Source organism: Seriola lalandi, unplaced genomic scaffold, assembly GCF_002814215.2.
Source record: "Seriola lalandi dorsalis isolate HSWRI2012SDOR001 ecotype SW California unplaced genomic scaffold, Sedor1 jcf7180002054554, whole genome shotgun sequence".
Classification (NCBI taxonomy): Eukaryota; Metazoa; Chordata; class Actinopteri; order Carangiformes; family Carangidae; genus Seriola; species Seriola lalandi.
In genome coordinates, this window is record NW_019525107.1 from 2,531,277 (window position 1) to 2,552,712 (window position 21,436).

The following is a 21,436-nucleotide window of genomic DNA, read 5'->3' on the forward strand; positions in this document are numbered from 1 at the left end:
AAAAGATGAAATAAATTTCACGACATCAGACTTTGTGCATCGTATCATTTACAAGGTATGGGTGTGGTGTGCTTTCTCCCTCATCAGGAGAATATAGATGAACTGGATTTATTTAATGGCTGTACATTCAAGTGTCAATCATGAATAAAAATCTAAATCACAGAAAAAACAGTTAAGTTTTTGTTAGACGAGAAAAAGCACACCGATTTCTGAAAAAGTATCATTTGTGAAATGTGAATAAAACTGTAATAAGATGGAGGATACATATGTATGTAAATATGCATGCATACAGTATATGTATATATGTGTATGTTTGTTTTTGTGTATGATAGAATTTGTATGTTTTGTTGTTTCAGTTGTCTTTCATTCTAAGACAGAATTTGCAAATCGAACTGTGCAGCACATGAGAGCAGGTAGCAGCTCATACCCATTTCTGGTGGGCACATCCTTTGCGATATAAAGCTGAGCAGCTCATTCTTTTGCCTCACTCTCCTCTGTAGTCTGTGGTGACGATGTGGTTCCTCCTTCTTCTGATCCACGCTGCTCACACTCAGCTCACGGACAAAAAAGGCAAGTTATGACTATTCTTTTCTTTCTCCTTATTTGTGACAAATTAAAACTGAACAGTGCCTGATTTAACAGATTATGAGATAAGAAAAAGAATCTTCCATTTAAAAAAAAAAAAAGGATATAACTTTCCATTAAATATATTTGAGCCAAAGATATCTATTTTTAGAAGGCAACCACATGCAGGGGCTGCAGGAAATGTCTTGCTGAATCTAAAGATTTATTATTTCCTTAAGTTAAAAGCTGTGATGAGGAGAGGTTTCTGTGAACAGTAAAGTAGCAATTATTATTATTTATTAATTGATTATTAAAAGTGTACCTGTAGGCCACAATATAACAACCAGATTCCAGTCTAGTAGTATGAGGGGAAAATGTAAATAATTATTCTAATGAATCATTTCAATAACATTTTGGACAACACTGGAAGTTTTTCATGTCAAGTTAAAAGAAAAAATTTTGAAAAAATAAAATTAAGTAATATTAAATATAATAATAATAAATAAAATAAAATAAATAATATTACAAATTGCTTTGAAATTTGAAAAATAAAATTCTGGTGTGTTGTCAAAATTTTTGCCAAATTTTTAGTTTTATGAATAATTTATGAACATTACAGAAAGTCACATCGAACGTTCTCTGAGAAATTAATTAAAATCAAGTGCTAAGATAACTCTTGATATAGAAGTTACATATGGACATTTTTGTCTTTTGGCAAATATTGTCATAAATTACAAAAATAACCTGCATATTATTATAATTTTTTTATTACTTAATATGTCTTAAAGTCATTGTCAATTCGGGTGATATTTGAATAAATTTGACACTAATCTTAAACTAAGGTTGAAAAAAATGTATGTTTAGTAATCTTAATCTTAGCTTCAGGGTTTTCTATAAAATAATTTAGACAAAGTTGGGAAGAAAGATTATTCTCATAAATATTCTCAAAATACTGAAATACAGGTGCGTCTCGGTGGCTCACCTGGGAGAATGTGTACCACATAGACTCACTCCTGACCGCAGTGGCCTGGGTTAGAGACCGACCCACGGCCCTTTGCTGCATGTGATCCCCCTTCTCTCACCCTGACCCTCCTGTCTACTCTTACTGTCCTTTCAGAATAAAGGCAAAAATGCGGGTTTGTAGTTAATGTAGTAATAAGTGAATAATATTTCCAAACAAGTATTCAATTAAGCACATGAGCGGAATAATCTTTCCAAGCACTCTAATATATATTTACAGTAATTAGGTTTTAATTGAATTTTTTTTTTTTTTGTCAAGGAAATTCCTTTTTTTCCCAAAACGAGTATAAAATGAGATACTTCTGATCCTGCTCTGAATCCATTTATGTCTCTATTATATCGTTTCTTTACTTTGTAGGAAAAACTCTCATTACAATTTTGACTGACTTTGTAGATAAATGGAAACACATGAAACAGCATTCAAAAGGAAAAACAGGATGTTTCATAGCAGTCAGAGGTTTTTAGGTTTTGTAAAAGCCTTTAAGAGCCAACCCTGACTCGCAAAAACAACGTTTGTATACAATTACACTTTGCCTAATTGTTGTATGGAAACTTAATTTCTAGGAAACAGGGTTGGCAGAGCTCACAAACTTTAGCCACACAGCAAACGTGGGTCGAAAACTCAGTAATAAGTTCCTGATCAGGTATTAAAAAAACAAAAACAAAACAATGACAGCAACTTCAACAACAACTTAAATGAATGAAGATGACAAAATGCAAACATATGCCCCCCACTGTATTAACATACTTCTGTTAACCTTCTGCCTTCTGACCAGATGGGGATGGGGTGATCCTCAGAGGTGGAGCTAGTCCATGTGAAGGCCACGTTGAAGTCCTCTTTGAGGGCAAATGGCGCTTTGTTGGAGATAAATATTGGACCTCAAACACTGAAAAAGTGGCATGCAGAAGCACTCACTGTGGGGAACCTTTGCCGGACTCAACAGTAGATGTGGAAAGGCCCAAGAAGAGCGAAGTGTGGCTCAATGAGCTGAAATGCAGGGGAGATGAAGAACAACTGTGGCAATGTGACTGTCCTGGTTGGAACATCAGCTACTACTCCAAACCCTCGGTGAAAAAGATTAAATGTTCAAGTGAGGCTGAACTTTTAGCTTTTACGTTTGTTGTGATACATGATACTGAACACCTTTAAAAAGTTATATATTCTGTCCTACAAAGGAGGTGCTGAGAGCAATCCAAAATATGATGATGATGATGATGATGGCTGTTAATTTTTCATTCTTGCTCTTCTAGATAAAATCGACATAAGACTGGATGGATATAAATGTGCCGGAGCTGTGCAGTACTCCACAGATGGAGGGCAAAAATGGTCAGGATACTTTTGTGCTGACAAATTGGGTAAGAGTTAACATCATGTGTGTGTGCACTACACTTCAACAGCAGTCAGCCTTTGTAAACGCTACCAGTGTCACGGCTGCGCAGTACAACGATGTAAAAATACTCCATTACAAGTAAAAGTACTGAACTCAAAAAACGGCACTGTTAACGATGTAGTATATGTTTTATTTTTGTTAATACTGATTCTTTAATGTCTAAGTAGCTTTTCATGTCAAGTTAAAAGAAAAAATTTTGAAAAAATAAAATTAAGTAATATTAAATATAATAATAATAAATAAAATAAAATAAAATAAATAATATTACAAATTGCTTTGAAATTTGAAAAATAAAATTCTGCTTTACTGTTGTAGCTGCAGGTGGAGGTACAGAGATTTAGCTTCTTTTATGTACTGTACAGTTTGGCACTTTAATCCTGTCGTTCCCTCCAAAGGGTCACATGATAAATCTGAGAGACGATTCATTTCCATGTTTTGAACTTCGCTGTAGTCTTTGCTTTTTTGTGTTGACTATTGGATCATTTTACCTCACTGAACATAACCCCAGCTTTTGTTTTTTTCAAAGTGCTACAAGCCAAGAAGGTTAAGAACCAGATTTAATCTTTACCAATATGTTAAAATGTATTTTATAAAATGATCAGTGTTTTTTTATTTTAATGTAAAATCTTAATCTGAAAAATACTTTGTAACTAGAGTTTAAGTAGAAATGTCGTGGAGTATAAGCATGTAGTAGCTTTAAGTGGAAACACTCCAGGAGAGAACATGTACCCCTCAATTGTGCTTAAGTACAATGCTTGATTAAATGTACTATTTACTAATTATATACAGTATATTATAAATATAATACGTCAAATCACAAAACAACAAAACAAATCCACAGCATTTTCTCATGAAACCCACAGGACTGAAGGATTGTCCCTCTGTCTCTTCTTTGGTGCTTTTCATGAATATTATGAATATTAATATTTATTTTTACCCAATTCTATATTCATCTTTTTCCTTACTAAATGATCGGGGGCCTACAACATTCAAATGGCCTTCCATACTTCAAAGCTACTTAACTGTTTTCTTTTGATTTTGTAATGACTTTAAATTCATTTGTTTGTTTGTTCTTCTTCTACAACTTCTGTCAGTCTTGGAAATACTTCTGGTATCAGTGTTGTGAAGTGTTTACCACTCTGATAATGATCATTTACCATCATGTGTATGTTTCCTCTCACATAAAGAAAATAAGGAAGCAGATTTTCTGTGTAAAAGCCAGGGGTGCGGTAAATCCAAGGAGCTGCAAATGCACGACTGGATGATTTGGGACGGATTCAAATCAAACGCTAAGAAGAAGATCAACTGTTCAGACATCTCACCCATAGATAATCTGTGGCAGTGCATCACCAAGGAATCAAATCCCCAGTGCAAAAACCCTGTTTCTGTCGTATGCAATGGTAACACACACACACACACACTCAAACACATTTAGTATGATATGTTGCAACGTATCAGTGAATGAAGAAGTTGTTTGATTTAAACAGGTTATGAAAGGCTGCAGCTCAGAGGAAACGCATCAAATGTCTGTTCTGGGCGGCTGGAGAAAGAGAAAAAGGGCAAGTGGAATCCAGTTAAAAACAATGCAAGCGTTGCTGATCAGTGGTGCCGGCAGATGCACTGTGGGGCATCCAATCCCAGTTCGGATGCCAATGGCACACAGCTGACATGCACAGGTAATTCAACTAATTAATATTCAACCACCTCATTTCCACAAACAAGCTCAAAGCAACCACTTTGTATTTGTGTATTGACAACTTTTCATATATATATTATTTTTTCAAATGAAAATATATAAATCAAAGGAGAGAAACTTTCAAGCCACATAAAACCAGTTTTATTCACCTTCTTGAGCCCCTTGAAAATTTAAATCATGACATCAAAATCACTTTCCTCTTTCTGCTCTCCACAGACAGAGTTAACGTTGTACTGATGGATGGTAGGACTCCCAGCAAGTGCTATGGTGCGGTTCATATTGACGTGAATGGTGAGCGTCTCCCTGTGTGTGGCTCTTCCTGGACCATGAAGGAAGCTGAAGTGGTCTGCAAGGAGCTCAACTGTGGGAAAGTGAGTTTTCAGTGTCAGCTTCCAGTATCAGCATTGAAATAATGTTTTATTTAATGTGAGCCTGTGTAACTTTATGAGTAGCAGCCACTGTTGCTGCTTGTTACAATTACGGGATAATGCTAAATGCAAGAATATCAGTGGCACAAGTAGAAAAGAGTCAGTAATGTCAGTAAGCTGACACAAAATATAAGGACTCCCTTATTTCTTCACATAGAAGGTGGGAAGCTGCAAGTATGCTGTGTTTATCAATTAATTTTTTCATTTATAAGACTTTTATCTTTCTTGACTTTTTTCACTTTAAATGTCTAATGGAATAGTTTGGGATTTTGTGAAATACGCACGTTCACATTCTTGTTGAAGCAGTTTAGCTTAGCATAAGGACCAAAAACAGGGAGAACTTCCTCTGTCTAGATATGAAAAGAAATCCCCCAGCTTCTCTAAAGAAGCTATTATTAGTATTAGTATTAGTATTAGTATTAGTATTAGTATTATGTTAGTGTCGTGTAACTTACTGTATCACTCAGAGTTTTCTGTCTGGTAAAAATGAATGGTATGATTCACTCAGAGTATACATGCTTTCTTCTAGGTGATTAAACATAGTAACGATCAGAAGACTAACGAACGAGGGGCAATGAACAATGTGAAGTGCTTAGGCAGTGAGTCCTCGCTGTGGCACTGTCGGGCCAAGCGTAACAGCAGCGCTGTCAAGTGTTCAGAAAAGGCTTCTGTCATCTGTGCAGGTGAGATATGGCAGTGATCATAGAGTGATAGTCTCTTCCTGATATCTGTATGACAACTTTGGCTTTTTAGATATAGAACAGATAGAGAATTTCCCATTTTATTGATTCATATCAAGAAAAACATTATTATTTTGACATTATGGTGGAATTAAAAAATGTGATTCTGTTGCAGTGTATGTAGAATTTCTGCCTAAATGCATGTAGTAAGATATTTTTCATCATTACTATTATTATTTTGTATGTGTATGCATGTTTGACAGTTCTCTTGCTGTCATGGTACAGATAGTATAAGCGTGAGATTGAAGGACGGTCCTGGAAGATGTGCTGGGAGAGTGGAGATCCAGTATGAGGGCCAATGGAGACAAGTTTCTAAAAATCAGTGGGATGACAAATCAGATACTGTCTGCAAAGAACTTAACTGTGGCAATAAAAGCAAAACTGAAACATTCATGAAGGGTCCAGATAATTTCCTCGCTAATACTGTGAAATGCAAGTCAGATGCCTCAACCATATCTGACTGTTTGACAAATTCAGAGTCAAACACCGCCCCCAGTCAGAGGGAGACCGTGGGAATAACCTGTGAAGGTGAGTATTCTTTTGTTTGTTTCTGGTTTGTTCGTCTGTTTTGCCCTTAGACCTTCTCTTATTGTGTGTCATTGTCATCCGCCAATTCCATATTGTCAGTAACAGCAGAGAGTTGTGTATGAATGCACTCAAGTGAATTCTTTAATTCAAATGGAAAGTGTAACAAAAAAGTCACAGCCTTTTCAATGCAACAACAAATATCTAAATACAACACTGTTATTATGTGAAATTTTACTGAATTTCCTATTCAGTAAGAATTTATTTTTTCTATTTTATTTTATTTTTTATTTTTGGCCACTTGGGGGCAACAGAACAAGCTGCAACTACAAACATATTATCACCTTATGAATTAGTTGTGTTGTATGTGTCAGCAAACAAGTCAGTTACAAGTGACTCGTCCAGCAGACACAGAGCAAATGTCTATTCTCCTTTAAGCTCTCTATCAACCCCTGAGGAAATATCTGTCTCGTTAGCTGCTTAGGGCGTCACCACGTTCACCACGTTCACCACGTTTGCCACGTTTGCCACGTTCACCACGTTCAGAAAGTTTTCAGATTCATTTACTTTTTTCCCGCTCTTTTTCACACCCATCAATCTACAGTCATTGAACCATAATGACAAAGTACAAACATGCTTTTAGAGCTGTTTTGAAAATTAGCACATTTATTAAAATCAGGCGATAATTCTCTGTGGGTTTCAACTTCAAGTGACACCGTTCACAATCCTTATAGTCATTTGATCCATTGTTCATATAATAAAATATTGTGTGCAGCTTTAATATTGACATGGTATAAGGGAGTCACAGTCTAATACTGTTATTATATTATATAAAGTAGTGTTAGTGGTATCAAACATTCATCATCGCTTTATTTGTTTTTATTTATTTATGTTTTTGTCTGGTTTCCGGTACACAGTTACACCCTTTGCAAAATCATTAACAATATTATTATTAATAACAACAACAACAACAACAACAACAACAACAACAACAACAATACTACTACTACTACTAATAATACATTTTATTTACCTTTATGTACAAGGCATAACAAAACAGAATAGAATAAAATATAATTGCATAAGATAAATATGATTGCATTGAACTCAAGTGTTGGAGTTAAACAGAATAAGCAAGTTTGAAAAGGGATTTAAAGATGAGTCAATATTATGGATGTCTTGTGAAAGTGAGTTTCACAGTTGAGGTGCAACACGGCTGACAGCCATAAATTCTCTGAAACTAAACAATATCAACAAAATATACATACTTTGAGCCTATCCCAACATGCATTGTGAAGACAAGACATGTTGCTGGTCTATCACAGTCCTAATACTGTATATCTCTCTTTTTTATGTCCCTGTCAGAGCACAAGGTGGTATTTCTGAGCCGAGATGAGTCCAGTCCCTGTTCTGGCAGGGTGGGGATAGAGCACAACAGTAACAACTACTGGCTCTCTGGCTCGAACAAGACATGGAACCAAGACTCTGCAAACATAGTGTGTCAGCAGAAGAACTGTGGGACTGTTTCCAACTTTACCTCTGTCCCTTCTACTGATAAGCAGGCAAAATTTTGGGATAAATCTTACAAGTGCTCATCCAACGGCAAATCTCTGTTTGAATGTGAAACGAAGACACCGTCATCAGACCACAATGAGACCATTGCAAGAGTGACCTGTACAGGTAATGTGAGGCGGCGTTGAAACATATAAACTGATAGATCATGATATTCATTTATTCCGTCACTGGTTGTCCTGTGATCCAGTTTGGAGAAATGATGTAATATACACTCCATTACACAAACTCACCTGAATGGTCATAGCTTCACCAGCAGCTGCTGGGATACCACAATTAACCCATACACAAATGAAATATATGTACATATATTACATTTCCATATATGAAATGTATATACATATGAAGTAAAAACATATAAAGTACATGCACATGATAAAATTTTACATGAAACTCATAGAAATGTATGTACGTAGACATGTGTTACATATCCATCCCAAAGCCTGTCAATATATGGTGATGCTATAAATATTAAAGATAGACTCATATGTTTAAGATTAATAAAAAAAAACATAATAAAATGTATTTTAAATGTAATTTAGATTTTAATGTAGGCCTATGTTGTTTTAACAAACTTTTATAAACTAAACTAAATCCATCATCTAGATATTTTTAATATTTGTACATATACAAATTTCACTTTTTTGTATTTTTAATTTATGTTATAAACTTAGATCTTAACATGTGCAGAGGATGTGTCTATGTGATAATAATATATCGCCTGATCAGTAACATCAGTTTTGATATGAGCACATAAGGACTTATGCCATATATATATATATCTGTATGGGAAGCTTCTACTCAAACTTTGAAATATCATGCACTTACCTGAAACTGGTCTGAAGAATGCTTTAGTTGCGAAATAATCTACTGATGTGGGTCAGCAAACAACTTCCTCATCCCTTTGGCTATTATCTTGTTTGGTTGCCTCAACAGGAACAATCACAATGAGCCTGACAAAGACGTGTTGGGGACATGTCATCATCAATATGAATGGGAGGAGTGGAGGTGTGTGTGGCGACTCCTGGACACAGGAGCATTCTGAGATGCTGTGTAAAAGCCGTGGCTGTGGGGACCATGTCCTAAAGGCCATCAACCAGGCTGAAAATATAGACGTGCTCGTCAAGAGTTTGCACAATACAGACCTGACCAATGACCTGACCCGGAGCAACTTCGTACTGAATGATGAAAAGGATAACACCTGCAACCAAAACCCAGCCTATGTCATTTGTTCAGGTAATGGATTGATTTTAAAGGATCTATATGTTGAGAAATGTTCAATATTAAAAAGGTTAAAATTTTGCGTGTTCATAACAATTACAGTGTTACAATTATCCTTTTGGTCAACTGGAACAAGAACATCTAGGCCTTTCTCTCTCTCGCTCTCTCTCTTAATTTTCCTTTATTGGTGAGATAACACAACAAAAACAATAGTGACACGAAGGATACCTAGGACATAATTGACAGACATGCAGAAGAAGAACATACAATATATAAGAATATAAAAAATAGTATAAAATAATATGATAATAGTGTAATCACTAATCAGTAGTCTAAATAAGTTTTTGGTGATCTACGAGATTCTAACTTTGTATCTTTCATTGTTTTGTTGCAGGTAGTGTCGAGCCCAGATTTAGTTCTAACAGGGACAAATGTGTCGGAAATGTGGAGGTTTTTTATGAAGGCAAATGGCTCCCGGTGTGCGAGAGCGCTCTTAAAAATGTAGATGTACGACACACCATCTGTGGGCAGCTGGGATGTGATCGGGCTGTCGATGTGATTCCCCACTTTGGACCTAAACCAACAGAGAGTAATGTGATTTCACAACTACAGTGTAATGGCACAAAGTCATTATCAGAATGTATTATCACTTCAAATCAAGACAAGTCCTGCAAGCCTGTTGGCCTCAACTGCACCGGTGTGTGTAATGATCTTCTCTCTTCTTCATTATCCATTTATTCTGTCCCCACTCTAGTATCTAGCATGTTGTCTTGACAAGATTTGATAAAGAAATAACATGTAAGGGTTATAGGCAATTTTCAGCTTCAGTTTTTCCTCTTGCATCTGAGACTTTCCTATAAAGACATAGTCTGTTAATAAAATATTTTTTTTCACCTTCTTGATGAGAGTTAGATGAGAAGATTGATACCACCTCCATAACAGTAAGACAGATATGAAGCTACCACAGTGGGATGCAGTGGGAAAATGTCTGCCTTGATTAATCCGTTTAAAAACAAAGTGCAGCTTCATGATGTAAAGATATGAAAGTGTTATTGATTTTCTTATCCAACTCTCAGCAAGAAATCAAATCAGTTCCACTGATGCCTTTAACATTAGTGAAAACCTTAAGGTTATTTTATTTGCCCAACATGACAAGACATGAGTTTCTGCTAACACCATCAGGTTTTGTGAGTTTTGCATTTCTTGGATCTCGTCTCACTAGTTCCTGCTGATTATCTTAGGCTGGAGAAAGATGTTGGTCAACGGTACCTGTAGTGGACCTGTGTCTGTTCTCTCCAATGGAAAACATCATGCCGTGTCCTCTGAAGGCTGGACAGCCAATGAAGGGAAAACGCTTTGCCAGGATCTGAACTGTGGCAGCTACAAGTTGAAAGAGGACGTCAACAGTACCAATAAGGATTTTTGGAACAGAAACTTCAAATGTTCAGATGGACCGGCTCCAGAAAACATCTGGAAGTGTGAAAATAATGAAACCCTAGACTCACGCGAGAAGAAACAGCTCTTTATTAAATGTGAAGGTAAATGTTATTTTTGCAGGATTTCTGTGATTATAGAACCTCTGCAGTTGCATCGGAAACCTCTTAAAAGTGAGACATGCCACCGACAGTGTGCAAGAAATACTATTTTCACAAATACAGTAAATAACCTACTTCACAATCGTTTTTGTTGGCCATTAAAGGAAGAGTTAGAGGAGAAGATACCTCTGTCATGTTGGTCCATTGAAGTGATATTTCGGGTTATTTGACATGGAGTTGTGAGAGGTACTTATCTAGTCATGTACTTGTCAGTGTATTACCAGCAGTAGATTCAGATCAGTGTGCTGCTCTTTCCACCTGCTTCAAACGTTCATCCGGCTAGGCTAAGCTAACCTGTACTTTAGTGTACCGACATGCAAGTGGTGTCGATTTTGCTGTCTAACTCTTGTGAGGACAGGTCAAAGTATTCCCTAAAATCCCAATGTATTTCTTTCAAATTACAGGTTACTGCAGATAGTAGATCTTAGCTTATCCCGAGCTTGGAGCAGCTAGCTGGTATAGGCTATGTCTAATTAAAAACTATAAGTTAATGTACTAGAGGAGTTCTATGAGCAGTTGACTTGACTAAAATTAATTATGATTTATGCTGGAATAGGTCTTTTTCTTCTTCATTGCTGATATTGCAAAGTGGAATTTTCTTAGCTGGAATAAGGAAAAACTGTATAATTATTTCAAAATAGACCAAAGCATGAGTAGAATGTGTAGTTTGTACAGGTTTTTGCATGAAGTGCGCTCTCTTCCTCTGTGAGCAGTTGTGTGCCTTTGCGTGGTGTGGCATGTTTACTCCTCAGGATTTTCTGTATTTCAAAGTACAGACAAAGGGTCAGCGTTACAATGACTTTGCTAATGAGGATTTTATATGTAAAATTCTTTCTCCCCCAGAGACACATATTGTGTCACTCAATTTTTCACTGTTAACAAATACTGTTAGTCACATTTTAATAACTGCTGATATACACTCACAGAGTGTTCACCATTCAGTGTTAATGTAACTCGGTCATGAACTCGGTATACTGTGTCATATTTAGTCATTTATTTAGTCATATTTACTGCTCTTTTAATATTTGATCTTTTATTTCTTTCTTTCCTAGAGTCCGAGGTCACCCTGACAGATCATTGTCAAGGTGAAGTGAAAATGAATAAATTGAAAGTGTGCAGCAGTGGCTGGATTGAAAACTATTCACACATGATTTGCCAAGAAAAGAACTGTAGCAACGCTTTTTCAAGAGAGGGGAGCTTCAATGAACCTGAGCCAAATACTGAGTACAACCATGTCCGTTGCACTTCCAACCAACACAGACTTAGCCAGTGCATGGCAATGAAGGGAAAGTGCGATGGAAAGGTGGTGACTGTTGCCTGTGTTGGTAAGTGTGTGTATGTGCTTACTTTACCATCAAAGATGCAGAGTTTCCATCTAACTCTCCTGTCACCTTGTCTGAACAAATGCCATTATATTATTTCAAATGGAAAATAATGTGTCACAAAGGAGCTAATGTCAGTTTCTAGGGCCCTAACACCTTGCTTTCATACAACAGTATTCACTTGTATGTGTGACGGTAGCAGATTTCACAGAGTTTTAGCACTTTTAGCATGTTTTAAGCATTAAACATCTGCTTTGAGCCAGTCATTTTTATTCATTATATTTTATCAGAACATAAAAAATGCACATGATTACTCGTTTAATTTAAAACAATTCCCTTCTTCTGTTGATGCTTACAATATTTTGTGAGTACATTTTTAATTTTCTGGGAGTCTGTCTTTGTAAATGACAGCAGCTCAATAGTTTATGAATTTCTTGTTTAATGGGTATTAAAGAAATAGGAACACACACTCTTTGCTTTGATACAATTGAATGTCGTTTTTGGCCAGGAGACAACTACCCTAGCTTAGCATAAAGATAAGTTAGAAAATAAGGCACTTCCATAGCTTACAAATAAACAGCTTTTATCTTGTATGTTTATTCAATGGGAAAAACAAAGGTTAAAACTGTAATTTGTTATTTTTACTCTTTGATTTTGATACCTTGGACCTTTAATTGTTTCCCCCTGCTCCCTATGTTTATGCTAAGCTAGCTTCATCTTCATATTCAGCAGACATATGTGAGGGTGTTATGGATATTCTCATCTGACTCCCATCAACAAAGATGAATTATTAATTTTATTCATTCATTTATTTTTTGATTTTTTTTCTTTACAGAAAATTTCAAGTTCAACACCTCACGACATTGTGGAGGTGAACTTAAAGTCTACGATGGACGTGGCTGGGAAAAAGTTTGTCCGCTGGAAGCTCTTTCCCAAGATTCTTTGAACATGCTATGCAGTAAGCTTGGATGTAGTGGTTACATAAGCAAAAAACTAATAATTAAGAACAAGTATGAGGTAAATATTTGTATTTCACTTTTTGTCTTGTTTTGGCAAAGTGTCCCTCAGTCTCACAAGCTTTTCTGTTTTTGCCTTGTGTTCTCTTTATAAGTCATTCAAACCTTGTTTTTATCTGTTTAAATTTGATCCAGCGCTTGAAAGTCGGACTGAACTGCACAACCAAACACATGGACATCAAGCACTGTGTCGTCGCACAGACTTGTACAGCCAAACCAGCTGAGATCTACTGTGGAGGTAACTGAACCATGAATCCTTTCCCAATGAGTCATGCTGCTTCCCAAAAATATTCATTCAGTTGCTTTGCATAGGAATCATCTTTTTGTATTCTGTAAATTTGAACTAATTTTATCTAAAACCAACCGCTGCTTTGATTAACATGGGTCAGAGAGATAAAATTAATTAACAGTCCCACTCTGTGTTTGATTTCAGATTACATACCGCCTCCAACTACGCCTCCGCCCCCCAAATCCACCAATGTGCCCGTTATCGTGGGAGTAGTATTGTCTTTGGTTGTGTTGATACTGATTATTGTATTTGTGCGAATTTGCATCATCAAGAAGTACAAGAATGACAAGAACATCCGGTGTGAGTATCTTATTCTATTGCACCCATCTTCTGCCGGTTGTTATTGCTGCACTTGCAGTTACATACTGGTTGGTAAAGGGCATACCATTCAATTAGAGTTCGACTGAAAACAAAATCAATCAATCAAAATCCTGATCATCCCAGTGCAATGAAATGCATTGAGCCATCTGGCCACAAGAGGCCAGTCTTTCTGCATGCAGACTTCATCCTGATTTCTCTATGCTCCATGTGACCACTAAAAATTATGGTATCACATATGCTTTTTTTTTTTTTTTTTTAATTATTATTATCAGCATTTATATCTCAACTCACCTGGTAGAGTCCATACCACATGTCAAGGTTAAGTCCCAGGTTAATTTGCTGCATATCATCCTCTACAATGTCTCTGCTTACATTTACATTTACTGAACTGGCAGACGCTTTTATCTGAAGTGACTTACAAGTGTTAGTTACGTAACATAATATATATATATATATATATAAATTTAGGTTTAAATATAAGTTCATCGGTTCTGCCCACCAATGCTTACTTCAAAGCAGATGCAAGTAGAATTGGAGTATAAATCTTTAAAGGCTTTGTAATATGTGCATGTGTTGTGCTCCATCTGTTTTTCCGTGCTGTTCCCTACTGCATCAGTATGAGACAGTTGTTTTTCATCTCGCAGTAAATGTCTAATCCTGTTTTTATGTAGCGACGATGCTGTCAAGAAATGACTTAGAGTTTGAAAGTGGTGAGTATGAGGACGTCCCGAGCAAAGAAAATGAAATGGAAGAGTTCGGTCGTGGCAGTGAGTTCAAAATATATTCATTCATTATTTCATTTTATTTTATTTCTCTTATTTTATATGGTACGTTTATATTTTATTTTACATATTATAGTATCATATATCATATTATTCTCTGATTTCTATGATATATACTTAATATTATTGTATTATTACTGTATAGCATGTGTATATTACATGTACTGTACATATATTAAGATAACATTAATTACTTTATTATTATGTTTATTGTACTTATAAGAATAGTTCAGTTTATTTTATTGGTTTTAAGTTTTCATCGTGGAGATGCAGTGCATTTTTATTTGAAATGTAGTCAGTGTGAAAGTATTTGTGTTGTGTTGCTGTTGTTCATGCAGGACTCAGATCAGAGGCTGAATTCATCACAGAGAACGACGCACGGAGCACTTCCTCCTTTTCTTACGATGATATTGATGAAGCAGAGGCTGAGCCCCTGCGCTCTCACGCCACCACTGCTGGTGCCTCAAGAGACAACAACATCCAGCAAGATACCCTCAATCAAAGCGATGGAAAGTTTCAATCACATCATGCAATACCTTCTCACTAAATTCTCACATTGTCAGTAATCAGACTAACTACAATTTAACATACAACTGTTTTTCATGCTAACAGATGTGGTGACCTATGAGGTGGAAGACCCACAGGAGAATTATGACGACATCGAAGCCAGTCCTGAAATCACACAAACTAAAGCTGAAGTCCACGACAGCCTCGTAACCGCACCTGAAAGCAACAAAGTGGCACCTCCAACATTGGTGCCGGAGGATGGGGACTACCTAGTGCCGAACCAGGATGGGTGAGCCAAAACTGTGTTTAAGACCTGCTGAAATAAAATCCAATCAGGCAAAGTGGATCACCCCAAAACCCAGCTCCCTTTTACTCTGACTGAAAGGGAAAAACCTATACTAAAAAAATATATATATATATTATTATTATTAGAATTATGCATTTTTAATCTGAATACAGATCATTTTTATATCAGACCAGATTGTACAGTTTAGGAGCAAAAAGAGCGTGTTCCAGTCAGAAATTGTAATCTGATTGTGAACTGCTCACCAGTGTAGATAAAGTTAGCTTTAGCTCATATTTTACATAAACGTGTATTATTGAATGTACAAAATGTGTGCCTGCCATCATACTATGTCACAGGTGAGGAAAATGAGCACTTAAGTTTTGTTTTTGTTCAAATGTACAAAGGTGTGATTTCAGCGTTATATCTTATCTTTTGGTTTAAAACCTTCATCCTACTGCAGATTTTATAGCTTTTTTAAAAATGTGTTCAGTGTGATTCTTTGATTCAACATACAGATCATGTATACACGGCAGTTAGGCTTCTTGTATTTCTGCACTATACTATGAGAGTTTATTTTTGGATAGCATGGATAGCAATGCTGAAATTAATGTTGTCATATGAGTCATACTCCTTGTATCAGCTGATACAGTAAACTCAGGTCATATTGTTACATGTGTAAATTCTATGTTTTCAGTTTTAGATGTTTAATAAGAATTTATAAGATTGAGATTTCACTGTCATATTTCTGCTTTTTTGAAACCACTCTCACGTCTGTAAATATGAAGCTACAGCCAGCAGCTGGTTAGCTTAGCCTAGCATAAAGACAGGAAACAGAGCTCAACAAACCATAGAGAGTTATAGTGAGTTATAGTGTTAATTACTGACCTTTAGAAGGTGCTGCTAGGTGGCTTTTGTTATTTTTGGACAGAACCAGGATAGCTGTTTCTCTCTGCTTCCAGTCTTAATGCTAAAATAAGCTACCTGACTTGAAGGCTCCACCTTCACAGAGTGAATTATAAGCTACTTGACATTTTTACTAGACATTTTGTACAAGAGAGGGTCAGAACTGTAATCACAATGTAGCTGCCAAGTAAAGTCCTTAAAGGTCCCACATTGTAGAAAGGGAGATTTCCAATACTCCAAATAATTCACTGTTTAAAGTGTAAATTATGGGACCTTTCATTTTACTCATCTGGTCAAAAAATAAATAAAAAGAAGGAAAAGAAAAAAAGGTTTGGTAAACTTTTGTATGATCTCTTTCTCTTGTTGTATTATGTACTTTCAGTTTTTTCCTGATTCTTGAAAGATTGCTGTATCCCCTGCTGCTTCATGTTACAGTTCACAGTTAAATCAGTGAATCAGTTGCAGTTTCTTCTGGCACTGGAGCCATGACTGACACCGCTGTAATAAAGAAACCTTTAGAATAAACATGTTCAACATGAATAGCCTCGTGTGTTAACCGCAGTTTTGTACAAAAAACAACATTAAATTCTTTATCAAGACTTTTTGTTTGCTCTGTTGTTCAGACTTTTAGATTTTGTCCTCTACTTGCAGCTAATGAAACCTCCGAGACTCCCGGGTTTTGGAAATGGCTCAGATGTTGAGTATCAAACTGTATGTTATGTGTCGTATATAGTTTGATACACAGCACAATAAGCCGTTTATTCCACAAAGCATCGTTTGTAGTGTGACTCAAGTTTGCCGCTGGTCTTCTCTTTAACAATGCAATCGTGTTTTTATACATCTTTTAAGTTTGTTTATTCATTTATTTACGTTAATGTATTGATTTTTTTTTTAATTATGATGATTTTGCTCAGCAATGGCAAAAATCCAAACACTGTTTTTTCTCAAAACCTTTCATCCCTGTGCAATTTAATATTCTCTATAATCACTTAAACATTTCCCTCTGGTCAAGACATGAGAGAGCAGCTGCCCGCTACAAATGTTAACATGAGTAAGGCCATTCGCAAGGGACTGACAGACATGCTAGTGCTGCTTTTAAGAGATTGACAGATCTGCTAGAGCCTCACATGTTTAGTCAGGAGTTAGCCAAGGGCCAGTGAGATCACGGAGCCAGCGATACACCCGAAGGGACTAATTTGTAAGCAGCAGCCCCTCGTCTGATATGTAAACATCACACCCAGCCTCGCTGTAAGGGGGCCTTGCTGGGGGGGGATCATGATGCAGGATCGTTGCGTGGCTGAAGCTGAAATAGATACAAAGGAAACATAGTGATCTGTGCGGGAAAGAGATGACGTTTTAATGTTCATCCTGTCTCAGGTGCCACTTCTCTACAGCTACAAAGGATCATTCTGGATTTGGAGTTGTTGAGTCAATTAACCTTAAATCATGTTTACTGTTTCTTTTCCCCAAAGATACCATTGTTTCTAGCCATGCTAGTGGTGTCGTACTGTGAATTCTGTGAATTTTGGGGGTGAAGGTTAAGCCTATTCTTTGTGCTTTGTAGTTTCATGTTGATTTCAATGCAAAATCCTCTTGAAATTCTGCTCTCTTACTGTCCTGCCACCATAATCCGGATCACAGGATTGAACTTGATAAAATATAAAAGTGTTTTTCTGCCCTTTCTTTTTTCCCTGGTTTTGCCTCTCATGAACTTGTTGAGGTTGTGGGGTCTACACATCCTGAAAGGTGGACCTACAGATACTACCCATGGCTGAAAAAAGGTACTGCACCTTCTTTGCACAATTTTAGGTAAAAAATGTAATGTATTTTTATTTTTATTTTAAGTCAATATTCTCCTTAAAAGCTACTAATATCAAACATAAGATAAGACAGTTAAAGCACAGAACTCTAAAGATGTAAATACAACATTAACTTAATAGATAAAACTAACATAAATGTCTCGATCAAGGAAACTGATCATCATCTTTTATTTATTTATTTATTCATAGCACCATTATTATGAATGTTTGTAAATTTCATTGTGTTCCCACCACTTCAATCCTTAAATGGTTTGCCACAAAACCTAGTAACAAAATCCAAACCCATACACAGATGTAATATATGTACATGTATTAAATTTCCATATATGTAATATGTACATATGAAGTAAAATCATATATGTATATATCGCTGATGTATGTAAAAAAATTACATATGGAGTCTGTTAGAAATTGGGACAATTTCATATAATGACACATACTGTATGTTTAGCTAATACAAATGTATGTTTATGTATGAATTCTTATATTCTAGACGCATGTTACACATATATACTATATCATCCAAAAGCCTGTCAATATATGTTGATATTATAGAGATATAGATAGAATGATAAAGAAATAATGTATAAGAAAATTGATCAGAAATTAAACTTGCCTTTTACTTTGGACATTTCATAGAAACGTATATCTTCAGATATCCAGAGGATGTATGTGTAATAATAAATTACCTTATAGGTGACATATATATGGCAACATCTCTCTTGATATAGGGGCATATATGTGATATATTACATTTGTGCATGAGCCGTGCCAGAGGATGAATCCTAGTTACTGTGGCGATCCCCTGACTGTTCCTCTAGCGCCTCCATGACGGTGACATTTGCGGTTTTCAACTATTGGATGGATTGTCATGAAATTTAGTAAAGTAAAGTCGATGTCTCCCTCAGGAGGAGCTGTAATAACTCGGGTGAGGCCTTAACGTTTTTATATATATATGAATAAATATCTACAAAACTAATGACATTCCCATCAGCTTCAAATGTAATTTGTGTTTAGTGCTAACCAGCAAGAATTAGCATGATTACAGACTGAATGAAGACCTGCATCACAGAAAATCCAGCATGGATTTTTGAGTGTGCATACATTCTACCTTTCAAATGATATTTGCCTTTTTCAATATAGTATCAATATCTACTTGCTGACACTTATGTACTTAAGTTAATCCACTGCTGTTAACATTGTGCTCTGTTTTCCAGTGTTATGTTACTGACAAATCAGCTCATAGTAGCTGCTGAAATCTATTAATTTTATAGCATTATTATGTGGTATTAAGTGTCACAAATGATCAGGGAAAATAAAGTCAATCAGGATATTAGATCCTTCTTCGTAGAGGATCCTTTGACACGGCTTTATCTTATGTGAATGGCAGTTTTAGTTTTAATCATATTTTCAGACTATTCCGGGACCTTTGCCCAAATGTCAATAACGTTATGTTTCACGTATTCTGACCTGTCTCCTCTCCTGGCTGCGGGTCTCATGATCCTAATTTGTGGAAATGCAGATTATGGTTGAGAAAAGTTTCTTCAGCTGCCTGACACTCACACAGTTGTGGTGATTTTCCATCACAGAGTGGTTTTATTAATAGTCCTCCTGCATGTACGGTGCCATCCAGAAGGCTTGGCTATCTTGTCCATGGCTAACTCTCTCTCTCTCTGTCTCTCTCTCTGTCTCTCTCTCTCTTTTCTCTCTTTGTGTGTGTGTGTGTGTGTATGTGTGTGTGTGTGTGTGTGTGTGTGTGTGTGTGTGTGTGTGTATGGGAGAAATGCAAACAAGAACAGAGTCTTTAGTTTCAACATGTGTTCCATTCATACAGTAACAAATCGTATTATGAAGATCTCCTCTGTAATGACAAATAGAAAATCATGTTCTGACTGTTTGAGATATCAGACTCATGAAAGCACTAAAGCAGCATAGATACTGAATTAAATTAATTAAACATGTTAATTACATCCCCAAGTGACGGTCTGATTGTATTAAAAGTTGAGGAGTTTATCAGAAACCTGGATAATGTTAAAAATCATATGTGCAGACACTATACCCTAAATCTGACCAGAACCAGCAAAAGACTAATGTACATGTAAATGCATTCACTAAGGACTACATATTGTTGATAATAACACAGAGCAGCTGACTGACATTGAATGAAGATGGAACAAAATATATATCATTACATTGTTTGGCTATGAGCAGATCAGGGACCTAGATAGTGTTTCTCAAACTTTCTTTTGACTGACATGCCCCCACAGCTCGGGTAGATGGGTTCAAGTAGCACTTTAATAACTGACAACAACTTATGAAACTGATCCAGAAAAGAGGCCGTGGTGGATCCATGGCTGCTCATGTGACTCCTAACAAGACACAGTGATCCTGGATTTGGCTTCAGAAAGTTTGGTCAAGTTTATATTTATACTACTTCATACTACTGTCACCTCTGTTTATCCCTCACTATGATTTTACTGTAGCTTAGCTTCTTACATAGTTTTCACACGAGGAGTGTTAGGGTGTAACATGTTTGTGGCAAACTGAGGTGTATATATTTGAATATGTGCAAAGGCTTTAGGCACTGTAAGTGATTCGATTCTTGTCCATCATGCATTAGTGCTGTCAGGGAGGGGCAGAATAACAACGACTCCAAGCACACAAGCAAAGTGATAAAGATTCAGACTACTAAAAGTGTTTATGATGTTATTGTGTATGAAGTTGATACAAGGACATCCAGTCTGTAAAGCAGGTGTACACAATACACAACTACAACAAGTATACCTGGCCTGGGACACCAACGGCCCTGTTTACAAAGACGTGTGCATCCATCTCTTACAGTGCATGATGATTTATTCACGTGTACTTGAAGTCCTCCAGAAACGTGACAGCCATTTAGATAAGACCATGACCACAGTGCCTCTCCTAAGAGCACAAAACCATCTTTATTTGACATGCAACGGAAATCATGTGCTGATAAGACTAGACCTCTTGGAAATTATACTAATCTCTTTCGTCTAACATTAAGAGTTTGCACTGTTAGATTCAACAGGAAAGCACAATCTCTCACACTTGTGCAAAACTTAAAAAAAAAAAAATCTGCGTTCTGAAGCTTAGAAAAATTAAATATTGTGTTTTTAATTTTTGTTTTTCGAAAGGCTAAACCTTAAAAGTCAATCACATTAATATACTGTCTTTAACACCTTATTACACAGAACCGGCATGCAAAACATTATTTTAATCTTTCTAAACACAGGCTCTGTTATGTGTGTGAACACCAGCACAGATAGTTTGTGAGTCAAATGCCAACACAGGCTTTGCGGTTGGATTTGCCTTGGCTGTATTAGTGTCTGTAATATATTGTGTCAAGTCCAGGGGTCAGTGGAAAGATGACCCTGGTTAGTGTAATGCCCTAAATATGCTGTAAAGGATGATGGG

General features: G+C 36.3%; 1 protein-coding gene across 1 annotated transcript; it reads left to right on the plus strand.

The window, feature by feature from the left end:
- The first annotated feature begins 500 nt into the window (after positions 1-500).
- LOC111661909 (scavenger receptor cysteine-rich type 1 protein M130) lies at positions 501-16,777 on the plus strand. Its single transcript, XM_087176457.1, has 19 exons — positions 501-570; positions 2,361-2,675; positions 2,836-2,940; positions 4,163-4,375; positions 4,463-4,651; positions 4,888-5,042; positions 5,629-5,782; positions 6,065-6,367; positions 7,730-8,044; positions 8,873-9,172; positions 9,552-9,854; positions 10,399-10,695; positions 11,805-12,077; positions 12,910-13,091; positions 13,226-13,328; positions 13,524-13,679; positions 14,372-14,467; positions 14,821-14,990; positions 15,094-16,777. The coding sequence occupies exons 1-19, from the start codon at positions 513-515 to the stop codon at positions 15,280-15,282; spliced, it is 3,876 nt and encodes a 1,291-aa protein (XP_087032583.1). The 5' UTR covers positions 501-512; the 3' UTR covers positions 15,283-16,777.
- The last annotated feature ends 4,659 nt before the right edge of the window (positions 16,778-21,436 follow it).